The sequence below is a fragment of the Oryzias latipes genome, chromosome 13 (assembly GCF_053564925.1).
Source record: "Oryzias latipes strain Hd-rR chromosome 13, Olatipes_Hd-rR_3.1".
Lineage (NCBI taxonomy): Eukaryota > Metazoa > Chordata > Actinopteri > Beloniformes > Adrianichthyidae > Oryzias > Oryzias latipes.
Window position 1 is genome coordinate 22,049,322 of NC_136249.1, and position 20,163 is coordinate 22,069,484.

General features: G+C 38.8%; 1 protein-coding gene across 2 annotated transcripts in view; it reads right to left on the minus strand.

Annotated features, from left to right (window-relative positions):
- Positions 1-1,678: 1,678 nt before the first annotated feature.
- Positions 1,679-20,163, minus strand: part of LOC105355423 (uncharacterized) — a 31,829-nt gene continuing 13,344 nt past the window's right edge. For both annotated transcript variants that reach the window (XM_023961804.2, XM_023961807.2), the window contains 20 exons: positions 19,305-19,460; positions 19,181-19,207; positions 17,824-17,979; positions 17,700-17,726; positions 16,343-16,498; positions 16,219-16,245; positions 14,862-15,017; positions 14,738-14,764; positions 13,381-13,536; positions 13,257-13,283; positions 11,900-12,055; positions 11,776-11,802; positions 10,422-10,577; positions 10,298-10,324; positions 9,880-9,893; positions 9,669-9,682; positions 5,155-5,305; positions 4,916-5,060; positions 3,593-3,646; positions 1,679-3,515 (listed from right to left, as the gene is read on the minus strand). In XM_023961804.2, the coding sequence (XP_023817572.1) occupies positions 3,262-3,515; positions 3,593-3,646; positions 4,916-5,060; positions 5,155-5,305; positions 9,669-9,682; positions 9,880-9,893; positions 10,298-10,324; positions 10,422-10,577; positions 11,776-11,802; positions 11,900-12,055; positions 13,257-13,283; positions 13,381-13,536; positions 14,738-14,764; positions 14,862-15,017; positions 16,219-16,245; positions 16,343-16,498; positions 17,700-17,726; positions 17,824-17,979; positions 19,181-19,207; positions 19,305-19,460 (1,913 nt within the window). In that variant the 3' untranslated portion in view covers positions 1,679-3,261. The remainder of the gene's footprint in view (positions 3,516-3,592; positions 3,647-4,915; positions 5,061-5,154; positions 5,306-9,668; positions 9,683-9,879; positions 9,894-10,297; positions 10,325-10,421; positions 10,578-11,775; positions 11,803-11,899; positions 12,056-13,256; positions 13,284-13,380; positions 13,537-14,737; positions 14,765-14,861; positions 15,018-16,218; positions 16,246-16,342; positions 16,499-17,699; positions 17,727-17,823; positions 17,980-19,180; positions 19,208-19,304; positions 19,461-20,163) is intronic.

The following is a 20,163-nucleotide window of genomic DNA, read 5'->3' on the forward strand; positions in this document are numbered from 1 at the left end:
CTTTTGCAGACAGTTTACTTTCTATTGTAACAGAGCATGAATGTTAATGTTCTGCCTCATGACACCACTTAAAGCGCTCTTTGTTATGAAATATGGTTTGTGGAAGACCCTTACTGCAGGTCACAGGAAAAACGATATAGAAAAAACAGAATTTATTTTTCTAATTTATTTAAATATGACTAAAAATACTGAGGAGATACACCAAAACATGGCTTATCTTAAACATAAAATACCTAAATATGACAAATATTGAAACACAAGAATTAGGATGGTGACAAAACAGGAGATCAAGCAACCAAACAGTGACATGCCACAATAAACTGAAACAACCATTGAACTACAACTGGGTGTAATTGTGACTCTAAGAAACTGATAAAAAGTAAATATAGTCTTAAAACACAAAAACATAAGTAGAGAAAACAACTGTTAAATGCTGTTCACCTTTCATTATATCCCTTCAGGGGTCGCTCCTGCAAATCAGTGAAAGCTGATTCACACAGGTGGTTGGGCAGATTTTTTATTTTATTTTTTTTTGGTTGGATGCCCTTCCTGACACAACCCTATATTTTATCTGGTGTGGGGACCCGCACAGGAAGTCCCTGACTTGGGCCACCTTGTGGCTACACAGTTGGACAGTAGCGCGAAAGGTCCTGCCTAGGGACCCACATGGGATGAAACTCATCATGCCCCCTGGGAATCAAACCCTTTTTTCCCCTATGTGCCAGTCCTGCATGCAGCCATCCATTAGGGCAAATACCTAAAGTTCTCACATTTCGTGCCCTTGGACGCCTGCAGGCACATGTCTGTTAAAAAGAGAGGGCTTGTGGGTGTCATGGGACCAGACTAAAAGTATGTGTAATTATCAAATAAATCTGTGTGGGTGAATGAAAAGTCATTTAATGCAAGACATTTCTCAACAGATGAATTATTAGGGTTAAACTTTTGAAAAGACGTTAACAGGAGTGGGATTTATGTGGGTTGATGGTGTGAATGGAAACTGCACTGACATCTAGCAAATCCGTATGGATATGCCAAAAAGACACCTCCACCCCCCAAAACGAAATACCACTTTTTTGACTTTTAGACAGCTATCCAGACATAAACAGACATTGAGCTTCCCATCTGGAATGTTGTGGGTTGAAGTGTCTGTGGGTGTAAGTAGTTTAGGAAAGCATTTGGAAACATCCTGTAAATTAACATAGTTATTATTTTTTTTTTTGGTCAAAGAAGCAAACCCTGAAGCCATAAAGGCCGGCTGTGAGTCACTGGACCTGGCTGACAGATGTACTGAAGCAGAGTCCCAAGAGGTTTGTGGCGTACTTGTGCCCTAGTCTAACATCTAAGCAGAAGAAATACCGGACATATAAAATTATTAATAGCCTTTTTGCAGCTGTCTGGAAACTGCAAAAATGAAACAAAAAAAAAAAAGAGTTCTTATTTCACACAACAAACCATAGAGAGATTGACAGAATGATGTGACTAATTTTGCTGCGGTGAAAAGCACGTCTCTCCCGTACCTTTTGGTCACTTGGCAATTGAGATGCTGTTTTGTGTTTTAGGCTTAGCTTTCAGTATTGAATGTCATCAAAACTGGGGTTTTCTGTGGCAGAAAGTGGACACTCCTTTTTGGTTCTTCTCTATGAATGTGCAGAATGAAAAATAGACAGCAGACAGAGCATGAAGTTTGCCTATTTTATTTTATTTTATTATCTCGCAGTATATTATAAAAATGTAGCATGCACCAAAAACTGGAGTACAATCAATGTCAAATGTAGAGTAGGCAAAAGTATGTCTGCCAACAGTGCAAAAGTAAATGATAAAGCAAATTCAGACACCTGAGTGTATATGAATACATTCTAAATATAATAACACTCTCAACAGCATAGACTTCTGACACAAAAATGTCAAAGTTGAGCATTTGATTTGCTGAGAATTGTGTTTTTAATGTTAATGAATAAATTTTAGATAAATAATTTACATGCACACATTCAATAGCTTGTTATACGGATACATGAACAGTGCAAAAGTCAAACTAGCATATCTTTCAGAATTCAGGTACTCAGATACTTTGCTCACTGGTTGCAGTTTAGCTGATGAGAAACTTTAACTTCAAATATTCTCTTTGATAGAGACTTTCACAGTGGAAAATATTTTGTTTACTTTCAAACTGTCGTTCATTGCATCATTCAATTTTTCTAGCATTATTTTACTAACTGTCCCTCCTCTGAATGTGTTCCAACCATCTCAGTCAACTTCCCTGCATTTATCTCCAAAACATCTAACATAGGCTGTTTCTCTGATGTCTTGATTCCTGCTGTATCCACCCTTATCACTTCCAAAGAGAACCTCAACATCTTCAGCTCTGCTACCTGAAAAGGGCTGTGAAAATCATCATAGACTCCAGACACCCAGAATGCAGACTCTTCCCCCTCCTATCTTCTGGGAGGCGTTACAGGAGCCTCCTAGCTAAAACCATCCCCACAGCTCTCACACTCCTCAACTCTGTCTCCTGACACCTGAACCACATAACACTCATGGACTGAACACACGCACAATAGTAAAATAAAAAGCGAATATTGGACTGTTGCCTGGTGCAAACACAATAATAACGCATGGACTGAATTACCACTTACACTACCTGTATTTTATCCGTTGAATTTGAAATCTTCAATCTAATGAACACTTGTTCATATTTGGATGGATGTAAACTTTATTACGTTATACTCTTGAAATATGAAATGGCAATAAAGTTGACTCTAATTCTATTCTATTCAACTCCAGCTCTGCTTCTTGTCTCTTTCTCAGACCCACTCCCGGTCTGTAAACCTGTGTTGTGTTTGTGTTGAGAACTAACATTTTTGTTAAAAAGAGCTTCACTTATTTTAGATTTTACCAGACTCTGGTAACATCTCTGGTAACATAGAGTCTTTACCAGACTCTAAAGATTCATCATCATGTATGTTACTTACAAACACAGAACTATACAACAATATAGAGCTAAATAAAAAAAAATCCCTGTGCAAAGTGGAAAATGGATTGCAATCCTCTATCCCTTTTTTGTTGGCAAGTATACAGTGTACATTTTGAGCTGATCTTAAAACATACTGATGAGACAGAGATGGATAGAGTAGCACCACGAGGACTGTGCCAAGTGTTATGACCAATAAAGTGATGTTAGCATAGTTATCTGAGTACACAGTAGCATGTGTTTTAAAACTGAATGATCTGGTATGTTGAGACAGATCAGCAAGCAGGCGTCAGTTACTGAGAACATTTGGACAAAATGAAATAGAGAGACTGCTGCAACAACTTATGGTTGAAATCAGTGAAGACGTGGGTATTGTTCAAGAAGTACCACTTTCCTAGGGTTAATTTAAGAATGCTGCACATCTTTTCAGTTTTCATGATGTAGGGCTCCACATGATGGCGTACTGTTGCTTTCTCCCCATGGATTTCCAGCACATTGCTGAAAACTGTGCGGTTCTTGAACACACTTTGCACGGTTCCAAAGAAAACTTCAAATAAACAAATGCAGAGAAGTCATTTAGACAAACTTTAATCTGATCACATAATACATAAATCGAAGACTTACTCTGCTTGCAAAGTTGTGCTTTGTTCAGATTGTTAATCGACAGAAGGGTAGATTCTGTAAAATAATAAAATATGCATTATTGCCCAAATCAAGATAAATAACTGCAAATACTGCTAAATGAAAATGAATTAACCAAACATTCAGATATATGATATTTATTGTATTTAAATTATCTACACTCACTGGCCACTTTATTTGGCACACCTGTCCAAGTAGCTAACGCAAATTTCTAATCAGCCAATCACATGGCAGCAACTGGTCAAGACAACCTGCTGCAATTCAAACCTAGCATCAGAATGGGGGAAAAATAAGTGACTTTGAACTTGGCATAGTTGTTGGTACCAGACGGGCAGGTCTGAGTATTATCGAAACTGCTGATCTACTTGGATTTTCACCCAATACCCAATACCATCTCCAAAAGAGAACATTTCCAGTGAGCGGCAGTTCTGTGGGCAAAAAGTCCTTGTTGATGCCGGAGATCAAAGGAGAACAGCCAGACTGATTCCAGCTGATAGAAATGCAACAGCAACTCAAATGGTTACAACTGAGGTCTGCAGAAGAGCATCTCTGAATACACAACACATCCACCCTGTAAGGCAGATGGGCTACAGCAGCAGAAAACCACACCACGTTTCACTCCTGTCAGCTAAGAACAGGAATCTGAGGCTAGGATTCATACAGGTTCGCCAAAACTGAACAGTGGAATATTTGAAAAATGTTGTCTGGTCTGCTGAGTTTCCATTTCTGTGGCCACATTCAGTCAGACTTTAGCGTCAACAACATGAAAGGACGGATCCATTCCTCTCTGATGAATGTTTCCAGTAACTTGTTGAATCTATGCCACCAAGGATTAAGGTAGTTCTTCAAGGCAAAAGGGGGTCCAACCTGGTACCAGCAAGGTGAACCTAATAAAGTGGCTGATGAGTGTATGGACTTAATAAAATCTTTAACAATTATAAGAAATTCTGATAATTGAACAGATGTGAAGTAGCTGTTTATAAATTAAGTCAGTTAGGAATTTAAAAGTTAAGATAATCAAAAATATTGCTTTGAAACTTCGATTTCAGTTTTTTCTCCTTTGCAACAGATTGGATGAAAAAAAACAAGAAAAGTTCTGTAAGAGATAAATTGGGGCAATTTTAGCTGCACCTCAAACTCTGATAGACTTCCAGCATTTTTTGAAAACAATATTAAAGTGTAGTCTTGTAATAAGACCATTTTGTTTTACCACTTAAAAAAGACATTTGTCTTGACTTTACCTTCCATCTAGCATCCCTTAACAAAAAAAAACAAGATTCATGAAACTAAATGGACTTTACTGACCTGCTGAGTCAGCATGCTGACCTAGACAAAGTCTTCCCCTGCAGCATGACCAAAGAGAAGTGTTGTAATAGTGGTGACCACAGCATTTGAAATCATCTCCAGCAGAGTAAACCACCGCTTTGTATTCACTTGAGCAGCAAACCTCCTGTGTATGGAGTAAAAATCAATTGTTTAGCCTAGTACAACCGATTACGAATGTATTTATGTTGGTTGCTATTAATTTTCACACAAATATATACCTTCTGGTTTTGAAGAAGGGATCCACAGCACTGGGTGTTACTGCTTTGTTCATTTGTCAGGTTGTACAAAGTTCCTCCACAGCATTTCTTCAGTGGGTCAGAAATATTGAAGGCTTTCTTCCCACAGCAGTGAAAACCTTCTTTGGGGCAGCTGGGTAGTAAATAAACATGGACACAATAGTTATCAGCGATGTGAAGAGGTCAAGTGAGGCATAATTTTATGCGTTTACTCTTTCTGCACCAACCCTAACCATCAGAACAACATGATAGGAAGCAGATACTTTTGCTTGTAACAGTGGGTGTGTTTATATGCAATCAGGAGATTGAAAATTCCTTTTGCTGTCTTGACTTGAACCAGAAACAATACCCGTTTCATAGCCGGGGTTGGGGGTTAGGGAGTTCTGGTTTTGTGAGGCAAATTTCTGCCAGGAATATCAGTTTCTCTTTACATGAGGTTTGTTGACAAGCAGAACTCAACTTTTGAGAGAGGATTAACTGAAAGAAAAGGGCAATGGTGTCCCTCGAGTGTCTGTGTTACGTTGAATCGAGTCGAGTCGGAGCTGTGATGGTTGGTTTGTTTCTCCTTTTATCCCCTCTTGATCCTCAGCAGTCTTATACTGTTGGGTTTTGTTATTCTAGTTTGGGGTTGGACCTTGGTAGTCTTTATTTGCGGGCTCTGTTTATTTCTTTTCATTAGTTAGATTCTGTTAAGCAGTCTTAGCAGGGAGCTTCTGACTCCAACCATCAAAGTGTTTGGGTCAGTTGTCTCCCTGACTTATTTCATGTCTGGCCAAGTCTCCAATCCCTCTGTTTTGTTTTTTGTTGGAACCAGCACAGTCATTTTTTTTTCTTAAACAGGACACAGGTTCTGTCTTCCACTTCATAAAGTGTTCCTTAAGTTAGTGGTATCCATTTTTCATATGTCATAGCTCCTTTGTGCTTTATTTATTTTTTCCCCCCTAGACTGGGACAGTTTTGCCTGCCGGGGCCGTAACAGTCTGCGAGGTCATAGAGCTGTGGTGACCCGATTGCTGCTGAATACATAAACTGAGAAGATGCATACTTTCTCCAGGTTCGTCAGCTAAACTGCTAAATTGCTTATCAAACAAGCAAAGAAGTTCCCCCTTAATAAAATGTAAAATTAGTCGCTCTATTTAATAAAAACGTGTTTATAGTCTGGTTTCAAATTACTTTTTCCCCCTCTGTGACAAGAAATACTATCTATAACTACACAGAGAGCAAGCAATTTAGAATTTTGAGTAACTGAGTTTTACTTTGTAGTTGAAGTATTTCAATTTAGCTTTCTAAATGCCAAGGATAGGGTCTTGATTGACAGATAACTGATGTCAGGCTGAATTTTTTTCTTTTTTTTCTTTTCGCTTTCCCCAGCTTTTCAAGAAAAGTCATCATAGAGCTGAATAAGTGGCTTCAAATTGGCCCAACGCCATTCAACTGGTCGTGTGTCCTCATAGTTTATTTTAACACAGCCGATGGTGTGAACCTATAAACTGGAACTATCAACTGAACTAATTACTATTTTACTTGGTTATTTTTGAATGTAAATTTAAAAATAATACCCCCCCCCCCCACTTCTTTTTTCCTGCAACTGTTTCTTAAACGTATATTTCAATTTGTTGACATGGATGTTTCTTGTGTGGACGGAACTTTTGAGCCTAGAGAGTTTATCTGAAGAAAACAGTTTCATTGGGCTTTACTGAAATAGAAACGTTTTACAGTGTGATCCTGATCCACCCCCACTTCATATTTTTTCCTGGTTTAGTCTCTCACCAGTGATTAAGTTCCACCTTTTACACCACTGAGCACAGTATGATTTTGTTTCTTCTTTAATGATCCCCCATTAAAGAGTCAGCTTCCAAGATGGATTAATTTTTTTCTGAGTTTTACTGCTTCTTCCTTTTCTGAAATTCTGTTTCCTATGCCAATAGCTGCTGCCCTCTGTTGGTCAAAGTGATTCCCTGAGGCAGGACTGACCAACCCTGGTCTTCAAGATCTAGCCCCTTCCTGTTTTACAGCTCTCCCTGTACTTCCTACTGGTTACCTGGGTCAGGTGTATTCAAAGAATCTGGTTGATAAAACACCTGATTCCGGTAATGATAATAATAAATTGAAATTAAAATAATTTAAAAATTATTTGTATGGCACATTTGGAGATAAAAATCACAAAGTACTTCACAGTAAAACACTATAATGCACAGTGAAACTTGGTAATCATTATAAGGAGCAACACAGAAAAAAGCAATAAAAGAATCTTAAAAAAGTAGAAAGATCCTTGTTTCAGGAAAAAAAAATGTCTTAGTTTCTGTTTTGCAAGAAAAATAATCTTATCAAGAAAGGTTTTTCAATTTCTCAATCCTCTACATCCCTTTCAGGGTATCAGTGTTGCTGGAGCCTGTCTCGGTTACTGTTGGGCTAAGGCGGGGTACCTGAACAGGTCACCAATGCGTCTTAGGGTGCACAAGCACTCCCACATGCACACCTGGGGGCAATAAGGTAACCAATCAACCAACAAAGCATTGCTTTGGACTGTGTGAGGAAGCTGGAATGCCCGGAGAAATCCCATGCATGCATGGGGAGAACATGCAAACTTCAAACAGAAAGATCCCTGCTGGGATTTGAAACAGGGCCTTCTCGCTGTGAGGTGCCACAAAAGCAAAATAATATAAAACTTTTTTTCTTAAAATTAAGAGTTCTATTAAGAGTTTTATTTTCCCACTGGTAGAGATTTTTTGCTTATCAAAAGAAAAACTAATGAAGGGAAGGGAGAACTATAGAAAATATGCAGTATGGTAGATCTTGGGGACCATAATTGGCAACCCTGCTCTGGCTTGCTTGTCCTCAAAGAAGCTCCAATACAATTATTAGTTTTTATAAATCACATAAGGGCCTTTTAACAAATTCTGTCTCAGTCTATTGAGGTTTTCAGTAAAAAAAAAAAATTATTTCAGCAACATATTTCTAACCTTCCTTTTGAATGGAGATGTTGATGACTTGCTAATGCTACCAAAAAGTTGTTCCTGTTTTTAAAAATACAGACCTATCCATCCAGCATGCACTTCATCGGTGCAAGACTCAAACGGCAGAAATGTGTTGGGGCAAGTGAAAAATAAAAAAACATGGACTGTCTAGAAAATAAAGCCTTAGGGAAATCACGTGTGCAGACTATTCCACAGAGCCAACAGATGTGACTCCACGCTCTGGCTACATTGATGAACTTTTTGTATTGTTCGATGGTCTGGATGATGCCTTGACAAATCTGTTATGTGGCATACATGAGCTCATCTGGAGCCAATACCAATAAATATTCATTTTGCCCAATCGCTTCCACTGTAACTGACTGGCTGCACTAATGTTTACATAAATGCTTTGTTATATTACTTCTTTAAAGAGCACAAGTGCATTCTGTGTTTTTGGAAATTTAATTGTCTTTGTTTGTTGACCTGACACCTAACAGGGTCCTAATTCAATATTCTAACAGTGCATTAATGTTAAGGAAAAAATGCAGATTCCAAGGCAATCTGCAAAACAACCTCAAGGAATCAACATCAACGTTGACAAAAATCCTCCATAGTAAAATCCCCCAAAGTCAAAGCTGTAAAAACAGTTACACAATATTGCAAAGTAGTTGATACTGTTTTTTTCCTGGCAACCTTACCAATAGAAGTTTAGCTTGGGAAAAGACAATAAAGCTGATATTGTACAAAACAGTAACTTTTCTTACACAGCTATTGAAATCAAGTTTAAAAAGTCAGTATTTCAACAACTTAGTGCTTTAAAGGTCCAAATAAACAACAATAACCTGACTTGAGCCTCAGACAACATGTTAACACATGAAGAGAGAATGTTTCTTTCAAGGGTTCAGCCAAATAGGTCTTGGCACAGTTATTGGGTGTTTCAGAAAAAGAGAGAAAAGGAAAGCTTTTCCAGATGCTTGCGTGGGTTCTTTCCCAATTGCTTTTGTGTTCTCTGCTTCTATATGAAGGTATTAATGTTCCAAAATGGACGAGCTTGTAGATTTGATTTGAGAACTTGTAATACAGAATGTGAATACTTGTGCAAAAAAAATCTGCATCTGTGTGTAAAAATCTTCTGCTGTGAACTGACAAATTTCCATTTGCATGTGTTCATTTAGAGTTACAACTTCAAATCTGTGATTACAACTGCTCAAATGTGCTTCTGCGTGTGCTCGAATCTGCTGGCGCAAATCTGTATTACAAGTTCTCAAATCAAATCTACAAGCTCGTCCATTTTGGAACATTAATACCTTCATACTTCTACTCTCCAAGGGGAATATGTGAGCAGAAAGCTTGACGTCACCAAAGGGTCATGTGATGTGATCCACCCTGGGACCTGACATGGGTAAAATAATAAATATTCCGTTCCCACAAAATAAAAAAATTTGTGGATGGATGGATGGATGGATAAATTGATAAATTAATGGATGGATGAATGGATAGATGGATGGTAATGAAAATTAAATAACTTTGTTAACTTACCGTCTGAGGTGGTTCTGTTGGTTAACGACAAAATACAAAATTATGAAATTACATAAATAATATTTCAAAACAAGCAAAAGGTATATTAAATTAGACCTGTTCAATACGTCAATGCATATATATGGCATCATCTTTGTTTGATAGAACTTGTAATTAAAGAGAAATATGCTAAGTCAACAATCAAATCGTTACTTTAAAGAAGGTTTCTTACCTTGAGTGACCCACCTATGAACATACAGATGAACAGTTTTAGGTGAAAAGGCAATTTATGCACAAGTGCACAAAATAGGGGTTGACTGGATATATACAGAGGCCTATTTTCACATGAACAGTCCACCCCCATAACTAAGTAGGGACATTCTCTTGAATTCCTGCAGCTCTGCAGAAACTATGTCCTAGATAACGACACAGGTTTTTTGCTTTTGGCTAAAAACAGCATAATCAAAATTAAAAGACCACTAGGAACTCTTTTGCAAGAGATCAAAAGTTGATTGGAGTGGGACTTTAAAAACACCAAAAACATATATTTCGGTCTGGGTCTATAATCAGGTTGCTGGGGGTTTTAAAATTCAACTCAGTTTTTTAATGCAGTTGATTTTCATAGTGACAAACAGATTCACTTCACTCACCACATGGTTCAGTCTTGGAATTACTCCCTATAGGCACAGAAATGTTTACAACAAAGTCAATATTCTTTCATAACTTATCTGTTGTCAATACAATAGTCTGTTGACACACAATCTTGGGGCTGACCTGTAATATTTTGCACTTGAAGGTCTTCGGAGCATCTCTGAGTCCTTTTGTTGTACTGAGTGCGACCACAACACAAGTGGTCTTCAGACATTTTTTTCAGAATTGTCTTGTTACTAGTCGGACCACAGCACAGCTCCGTTGTCTTATTATACAGACCTGTGGAAAAGAGGGAACTCTTAAAGCCACAAGTGTAAGTGACCACGCAACCACCGCTCTAATCATATTTTTTATCTATTGTAAAAGCGTTCCCAGTGGTCTTTAAATATGCCGTATTTTGCCCAAAAACTTAAGCAATATTGGAGCTATCCAGCCATACAGCTTTGAGCCACATGTCAGCTCAGACGAGGAAAACAAAGACCTGCAGTACATGAATCTATTTGTCTGCAAGTGGATGCATCTGAACAGAGAGGAGCAGGAAACTTGTGGCCCACCAACTGTAGCACTTGTGTCACTGCTACAGGCTTTTTCCATCTAGAATTCTTCGTCTGCTGGTGATTCACAATGATTTCAAAATAAAAATTCTTTAAAAAAAACGCAATTTATCCTTTATTTCTTTTTACATACGTCTGTCATCATAGGAAAAATGCCACAAGAACATGTTAAGAACACACTCCAAGGAAAATTGTGTTTTGGTGTTTTTAACATGTTCTTCTAGCATTTTTCTCATGATAAAGGACACATAAAATAATTTAAGATTAAAACTGCATTTATGAGTATTTCCTAATTTTAAATCATGATGGATCAGGAGCAGAGGGAAACCTGTGGTTTGAAAAAGCTCAGGTTTATGATGCAGCAGCTAAATGGGCGGGCCAACGTCTCCCTGCTCCGCTCCATTCTGATGCATCTTGCAGACAAACAGATCTATGAATGTCTTTGTTTTCGTCGTCCGAGCTGACATCAGGCTCAAAACTGTAAGGCTGGATAGCTCCAATATTGCTCAGCATTTTGTTGAACTGGTAATGTTAGCTTGGGGTTGTATGGGGCTGTAAGATAGCAGGAGAGAGTGTAAACAAAGGATTGACTGGATATATACAGAGGCCTACTTTTACATGAACAGTCCACCCCCACAACTCAGAGGGCAACTTCTCATGAACTCCCGCAGCTCTGCAGAAACTATGTCCTAGATAACGACACAGGTTTTTTGCTTTTGGCTAAAAACAGCATAATCAAAATTAAAAGACCACTAGGAACTCTTTTGCAAGAGATCAAAAGTTGATCGGAGTGGGACTTTAAAAACACCAAAAACATATATTTCGGTCTGGGCCTATAAGCAGGCTGCTGGGGTTTTTGAAATTTAACTCAGTTTTTTAATGCAGTTGATTTTCATAGTGACAAACAGATTCACTTCACTCACCACATGGTTCAGTCTCGGAATTACTCCCTATAGGCACAGAAATATTTACAACAAAGTCAATATTCTTTCATAACTTATCTGTTGTCAATACAATAGTCTGTTGACACACAATTTTGGGGCTGACCTGTAATATTTTGCACTTGAAGGTCTTCGGAGCATCTCTGAGTCCTTTTGTGGTACTGATTGCGACCACAACACAAGTGGTCTTCAGACATTTTTTTCAGAATTGTCTTGTTACTAGTCGGACCACAGCACAGCTCCGTTGTCTTATTATACACACCTGTGGAAAAGAGGGAACTCTTAAAGCCACAAGTGTAAGTGACCACGCAACCACCGCTCTAATCATATTTTTTATCTATTGTAAAAGCGTTCCCAGTGGTCTTTAAATATGCCGTATTTTGCCCAAAAACCTAAGCAATATTGGAGCTATCCAGCCGTACAGCTTTGAGCCACATGTCAGCTCAGACGAGGAAAACAAAGACCTGCAGTACGTGAATCTATTTGTCTGCAAGTGGATGCATCTGAATAGAGAGGAGCAGGAAACTTGTGGCCCACCAACTGTAGCACTTGTGTCACTGCTACAGGCTTTTTCCATCTAGAATTCTTCGTCTGCTGGTGATTCACAATGATTTCAAAATAAAAATTCTTTAAAAAAAACGCAATTTATCCTTTATTTCTTTTTACATACGTCTGTCATCATAGGAAAAATGCCACAAGAACATGTTAAGAACACACTCCAAGGAAAATTGTGTTTTGGTGTTTTTAACATGTTCTTCTAGCATTTTTCTCATGATAAAGGACACATAAAATAATTTAAGATTAAAACTGCATTCATGAGTATTTCTTATTTTTAAATCATGATGGATCAGGAGCAGAGGGAAACCTGTGGTTTGAAAAAGCTCAGGTTTATGATGCAGCAGCTAAATGGGCGGGCCAACGTCTCCCTGCTCCGCTCCATTCTGATGCATCTACCTGCAGACAAACAGATCTATGAATGTCTTTGTTTTCGTCGTCCGAGCTGACATCAGGCTCAAAACTGTAAGGCTGGATAGCTCCAATATTGCTCAGCATTTTGTTGAACTGGTAATGTTAGCTTGGGGTTGTATGGGGCTGTAAGATAGCAGGAGAGAGTGTAAACAAAGGATTGACTGGATATATACAGAGGCCTACTTTTACATGAACAGTCCACCCCCACAACTCAGAGGGCAACTTCTCATGAACTCCCGCAGCTCTGCAGAAACTATGTCCTAGATAACGACACAGGTTTTTTGCTTTTGGCTAAAAACAGCATAATCAAAATTAAAAGACCACTAGGAACTCTTTTGCAAGAGATCAAAAGTTGATCGGAGTGGGACTTTAAAAACACCAAAAACATATATTTCGGTCTGGGCCTATAAGCAGGCTGCTGGGGTTTTTGAAATTTAACTCAGTTTTTTAATGCAGTTGATTTTCATAGTGACAAACAGATTCACTTCACTCACCACATGGTTCAGTCTCGGAATTACTCCCTATAGGCACAGAAATATTTACAACAAAGTCAATATTCTTTCATAACTTATCTGTTGTCAATACAATAGTCTGTTGACACACAATTTTGGGGCTGACCTGTAATATTTTGCACTTGAAGGTCTTCGGAGCATCTCTGAGTCCTTTTGTGGTACTGATTGCGACCACAACACAAGTGGTCTTCAGACATTTTTTTCAGAATTGTCTTGTTACTAGTCGGACCACAGCACAGCTCCGTTGTCTTATTATACACACCTGTGGAAAAGAGGGAACTCTTAAAGCCACAAGTGTAAGTGACCACGCAACCACCGCTCTAATCATATTTTTTATCTATTGTAAAAGCGTTCCCAGTGGTCTTTAAATATGCCGTATTTTGCCCAAAAACCTAAGCAATATTGGAGCTATCCAGCCGTACAGCTTTGAGCCACATGTCAGCTCAGACGAGGAAAACAAAGACCTGCAGTACGTGAATCTATTTGTCTGCAAGTGGATGCATCTGAATAGAGAGGAGCAGGAAACTTGTGGCCCACCAACTGTAGCACTTGTGTCACTGCTACAGGCTTTTTCCATCTAGAATTCTTCGTCTGCTGGTGATTCACAATGATTTCAAAATAAAAATTCTTTAAAAAAAACGCAATTTATCCTTTATTTCTTTTTACATACGTCTGTCATCATAGGAAAAATGCCACAAGAACATGTTAAGAACACACTCCAAGGAAAATTGTGTTTTGGTGTTTTTAACATGTTCTTCTAGCATTTTTCTCATGATAAAGGACACATAAAATAATTTAAGATTAAAACTGCATTCATGAGTATTTCTTATTTTTAAATCATGATGGATCAGGAGCAGAGGGAAACCTGTGGTTTGAAAAAGCTCAGGTTTATGATGCAGCAGCTAAATGGGCGGGCCAACGTCTCCCTGCTCCGCTCCATTCTGATGCATCTACCTGCAGACAAACAGATCTATGAATGTCTTTGTTTTCGTCGTCCGAGCTGACATCAGGCTCAAAACTGTAAGGCTGGATAGCTCCAATATTGCTCAGCATTTTGTTGAACTGGTAATGTTAGCTTGGGGTTGTATGGGGCTGTAAGATAGCAGGAGAGAGTGTAAACAAAGGATTGACTGGATATATACAGAGGCCTACTTTTACATGAACAGTCCACCCCCACAACTCAGAGGGCAACTTCTCATGAACTCCCGCAGCTCTGCAGAAACTATGTCCTAGATAACGACACAGGTTTTTTGCTTTTGGCTAAAAACAGCATAATCAAAATTAAAAGACCACTAGGAACTCTTTTGCAAGAGATCAAAAGTTGATCGGAGTGGGACTTTAAAAACACCAAAAACATATATTTCGGTCTGGGCCTATAAGCAGGCTGCTGGGGTTTTTGAAATTTAACTCAGTTTTTTAATGCAGTTGATTTTCATAGTGACAAACAGATTCACTTCACTCACCACATGGTTCAGTCTCGGAATTACTCCCTATAGGCACAGAAATATTTACAACAAAGTCAATATTCTTTCATAACTTATCTGTTGTCAATACAATAGTCTGTTGACACACAATTTTGGGGCTGACCTGTAATATTTTGCACTTGAAGGTCTTCGGAGCATCTCTGAGTCCTTTTGTGGTACTGATTGCGACCACAACACAAGTGGTCTTCAGACATTTTTTTCAGAATTGTCTTGTTACTAGTCGGACCACAGCACAGCTCCGTTGTCTTATTATACACACCTGTGGAAAAGAGGGAACTCTTAAAGCCACAAGTGTAAGTGACCACGCAACCACCGCTCTAATCATATTTTTTATCTATTGTAAAAGCGTTCCCAGTGGTCTTTAAATATGCCGTATTTTGCCCAAAAACCTAAGCAATATTGGAGCTATCCAGCCGTACAGCTTTGAGCCACATGTCAGCTCAGACGAGGAAAACAAAGACCTGCAGTACGTGAATCTATTTGTCTGCAAGTGGATGCATCTGAATAGAGAGGAGCAGGAAACTTGTGGCCCACCAACTGTAGCACTTGTGTCACTGCTACAGGCTTTTTCCATCTAGAATTCTTCGTCTGCTGGTGATTCACAATGATTTCAAAATAAAAATTCTTTAAAAAAAACGCAATTTATCCTTTATTTCTTTTTACATACGTCTGTCATCATAGGAAAAATGCCACAAGAACATGTTAAGAACACACTCCAAGGAAAATTGTGTTTTGGTGTTTTTAACATGTTCTTCTAGCATTTTTCTCATGATAAAGGACACATAAAATAATTTAAGATTAAAACTGCATTTATGAGTATTTCCTAATTTTAAATCATGATGGATCAGGAGCAGAGGGAAACCTGTGGTTTGAAAAAGCTCAGGTTTATGATAAAGCAGCTAAATGGGCGGGCCAACGTCTCCCTGCTCCGCTCCATTCTGATGCATCTACCTGCAGACAAACAGATCTATGAATGTCTTTGTTTTCGTCGTCCGAGCTGACATCAGGCTCAAAACTGTAAGGCTGGATAGCTCCAATATTGCTCAGCATTTTGTTGAACTGGTAATGTTAGCTTGGGGTTGTATGGGGCTGTAAGATAGCAGGAGAGAGTGTAAACAAAGGATTGACTGGATATATACAGAGGCCTACTTTTACATGAACAGTCCACCCCCACAACTCAGAGGGCAACTTCTCATGAACTCCCGCAGCTCTGCAGAAACTATGTCCTAGATAACGACACAGGTTTTTTGCTTTTGGCTAAAAACAGCATAATCAAAATTAAAAGACCACTAGGAACTCTTTTGCAAGAGATCAAAAGTTGATCGGAGTGGGACTTTAAAAACACCAAAAACATATATTTCGGTCTGGGCCTATAAGCAGGCTGCTGGGGTTTTTGAAATTTAACTCAGTTTTTTAATGCAGTTGATTTTCATAGTGACAAACAGATTCACTTCACTCACCACATGGTTCAGTCTCGGAATTACTCCCTATAGGCACAGAAATATTTACAACAAAGTCAATATTCTTTCATAACTTATCTGTTGTCAATACAATAGTCTGTTGACACACAATTTTGGGGCTGACCTGTAATATTTTGCACTTGAAGGTCTTCGGAGCATCTCTGAGTCCTTTTGTGGTACTGATTGCGACCACAACACAAGTGGTCTTCAGACATTTTTTTCAGAATTGTCTTGTTACTAGTCGGACCACAGCACAGCTCCGTTGTCTTATTATACACACCTGTGGAAAAGAGGGAACTCTTAAAGCCACAAGTGTAAGTGACCACGCAACCACCGCTCTAATCATATTTTTTATCTATTGTAAAAGCGTTCCCAGTGGTCTTTAAATATGCCGTATTTTGCCCAAAAACCTAAGCAATATTGGAGCTATCCAGCCGTACAGCTTTGAGCCACATGTCAGCTCAGACGAGGAAAACAAAGACCTGCAGTACGTGAATCTATTTGTCTGCAAGTGGATGCATCTGAATAGAGAGGAGCAGGAAACTTGTGGCCCACCAACTGTAGCACTTGTGTCACTGCTACAGGCTTTTTCCATCTAGAATTCTTCGTCTGCTGGTGATTCACAATGATTTCAAAATAAAAATTCTTTAAAAAAAACGCAATTTATCCTTTATTTCTTTTTACATACGTCTGTCATCATAGGAAAAATGCCACAAGAACATGTTAAGAACACACTCCAAGGAAAATTGTGTTTTGGTGTTTTTAACATGTTCTTCTAGCATTTTTCTCATGATAAAGGACACATAAAATAATTTAAGATTAAAACTGCATTCATGAGTATTTCTTATTTTTAAATCATGATGGATCAGGAGCAGAGGGAAACCTGTGGTTTGAAAAAGCTCAGGTTTATGATGCAGCAGCTAAATGGGCGGGCCAACGTCTCCCTGCTCCGCTCCATTCTGATGCATCTACCTGCAGACAAACAGATCTATGAATGTCTTTGTTTTCGTCGTCCGAGCTGACATCAGGCTCAAAACTGTAAGGCTGGATAGCTCCAATATTGCTCAGCATTTTGTTGAACTGGTAATGTTAGCTTGGGGTTGTATGGGGCTGTAAGATAGCAGGAGAGAGTGTAAACAAAGGATTGACTGGATATATACAGAGGCCTACTTTTACATGAACAGTCCACCCCCACAACTCAGAGGGCAACTTCTCATGAACTCCCGCAGCTCTGCAGAAACTATGTCCTAGATAACGACACAGGTTTTTTGCTTTTGGCTAAAAACAGCATAATCAAAATTAAAAGACCACTAGGAACTCTTTTGCAAGAGATCAAAAGTTGATCGGAGTGGGACTTTAAAAACACCAAAAACATATATTTCGGTCTGGGCCTATAAGCAGGCTGCTGGGGTTTTTGAAATTTAACTCAGTTTTTTAATGCAGTTGATTTTCATAGTGACAAACAGATTCACTTCACTCACCACATGGTTCAGTCTCGGAATTACTCCCTATAGGCACAGAAATATTTACAACAAAGTCAATATTCTTTCATAACTTATCTGTTGTCAATACAATAGTCTGTTGACACACAATTTTGGGGCTGACCTGTAATATTTTGCACTTGAAGGTCTTCGGAGCATCTCTGAGTCCTTTTGTGGTACTGATTGCGACCACAACACAAGTGGTCTTCAGACATTTTTTTCAGAATTGTCTTGTTACTAGTCGGACCACAGCACAGCTCCGTTGTCTTATTATACACACCTGTGGAAAAGAGGGAACTCTTAAAGCCACAAGTGTAAGTGACCACGCAACCACCGCTCTAATCATATTTTTTATCTATTGTAAAAGCGTTCCCAGTGGTCTTTAAATATGCCGTATTTTGCCCAAAAACCTAAGCAATATTGGAGCTATCCAGCCGTACAGCTTTGAGCCACATGTCAGCTCAGACGAGGAAAACAAAGACCTGCAGTACGTGAATCTATTTGTCTGCAAGTGGATGCATCTGAATAGAGAGGAGCAGGAAACTTGTGGCCCACCAACTGTAGCACTTGTGTCACTGCTACAGGCTTTTTCCATCTAGAATTCTTCGTCTGCTGGTGATTCACAATGATTTCAAAATAAAAATTCTTTAAAAAAAACGCAATTTATCCTTTATTTCTTTTTACATACGTCTGTCATCATAGGAAAAATGCCACAAGAACATGTTAAGAACACACTCCAAGGAAAATTGTGTTTTGGTGTTTTTAACATGTTCTTCTAGCATTTTTCTCATGATAAAGGACACATAAAATAATTTAAGATTAAAACTGCATTTATGAGTATTTCCTAATTTTAAATCATGATGGATCAGGAGCAGAGGGAAACCTGTGGTTTGAAAAAGCTCAGGTTTATGATAAAGCAGCTAAATGGGCGGGCCAACGTCTCCCTGCTCCGCTCCATTCTGATGCATCTACCTGCAGACAAACAGATCTATGAATGTCTTTGTTTTCGTCGTCCGAGCTGACATCAGGCTCAAAACTGTAAGGCTGGATAGCTCCAATATTGCTCAGCATTTTGTTGAACTGGTAATGTTAGCTTGGGGTTGTATGGGGCTGTAAGATAGCAGGAGAGAGTGTAAACAAAGGATTGACTGGATATATACAGAGGCCTACTTTTACATGAACAGTCCACCCCCACAACTCAGAGGGCAACTTCTCATGAACTCCCGCAGCTCTGCAGAAACTATGTCCTAGATAACGACACAGGTTTTTTGCTTTTGGCTAAAAACAGCATAATCAAAATTAAAAGACCACTAGGAACTCTTTTGCAAGAGATCAAAAGTTGATCGGAGTGGGACTTTAAAAACACCAAAAACATATATTTCGGTCTGGGCCTATAAGCAGGCTGCTGGGGTTTTTGAAATTTAACTCAGTTTTTTAATGCAGTTGATTTTCATAGTGACAAACAGATTCACTTCACTCACCACATGGTTCAGTCTCGGAATTACTCCCTATAGGCACAGAAATATTTACAACAAAGTCAATATTCTTTCATAACTTATCTGTTGTCAATACAATAGTCTGTTGACACACAATTTTGGGGCTGACCTGTAATATTTTGCACTTGAAGGTCTTCGGAGCATCTCTGAGTCCTTTTGTGGTACTGATTGCGACCACAACACAAGTGGTCTTCAGACATTTTTTTCAGAATTGTCTTGTTACTAGTCGGACCACAGCACAGCTCCGTTGTCTTATTATACACACCTGTGGAAAAGAGGGAACTCTTAAAGCCACAAGTGTAAGTGACCACGCAACCACCGCTCTAATCATATTTTTTATCTATTGTAAAAGCGTTCCCAGTGGTCTTTAAATATGCCGTATTTTGCCCAAAAACTTAAGCAATATTGGAGCTATCCAGCCATACAGCTTTGAGCCACATGTCAGCTCAGACGAGGAAAACAAAGACCTGCAGTACGTGAATCTATTTGTCTGCAAGTGGATGCATCTGAATAGAGAGGAGCAGGAAACTTGTGGCCCACCAACTGTAGCACTTGTGTCACTGCTACAGGCTTTTTCCATCTAGAATTCTTCGTCTGCTGGTGATTCACAATGATTTCAAAATAAAAATTCTTTAAAAAAAACGCAATTTATCCTTTATTTCTTTTTACATACGTCTGTCATCATAGGAAAAATGCCACAAGAACATGTTAAGAACACACTCCAAGGAAAATTGTGTTTTGGTGTTTTTAACATGTTCTTCTAGCATTTTTCTCATGATAAAGGACACATAAAATAATTTAAGATTAAAACTGCATTCATGAGTATTTCTTATTTTTAAATCATGATGGATCAGGAGCAGAGGGAAACCTGTGGTTTGAAAAAGCTCAGGTTTATGATGCAGCAGCTAAATGGGCGGGCCAACGTCTCCCTGCTCCGCTCCATTCTGATGCATCTTGCAGACAAACAG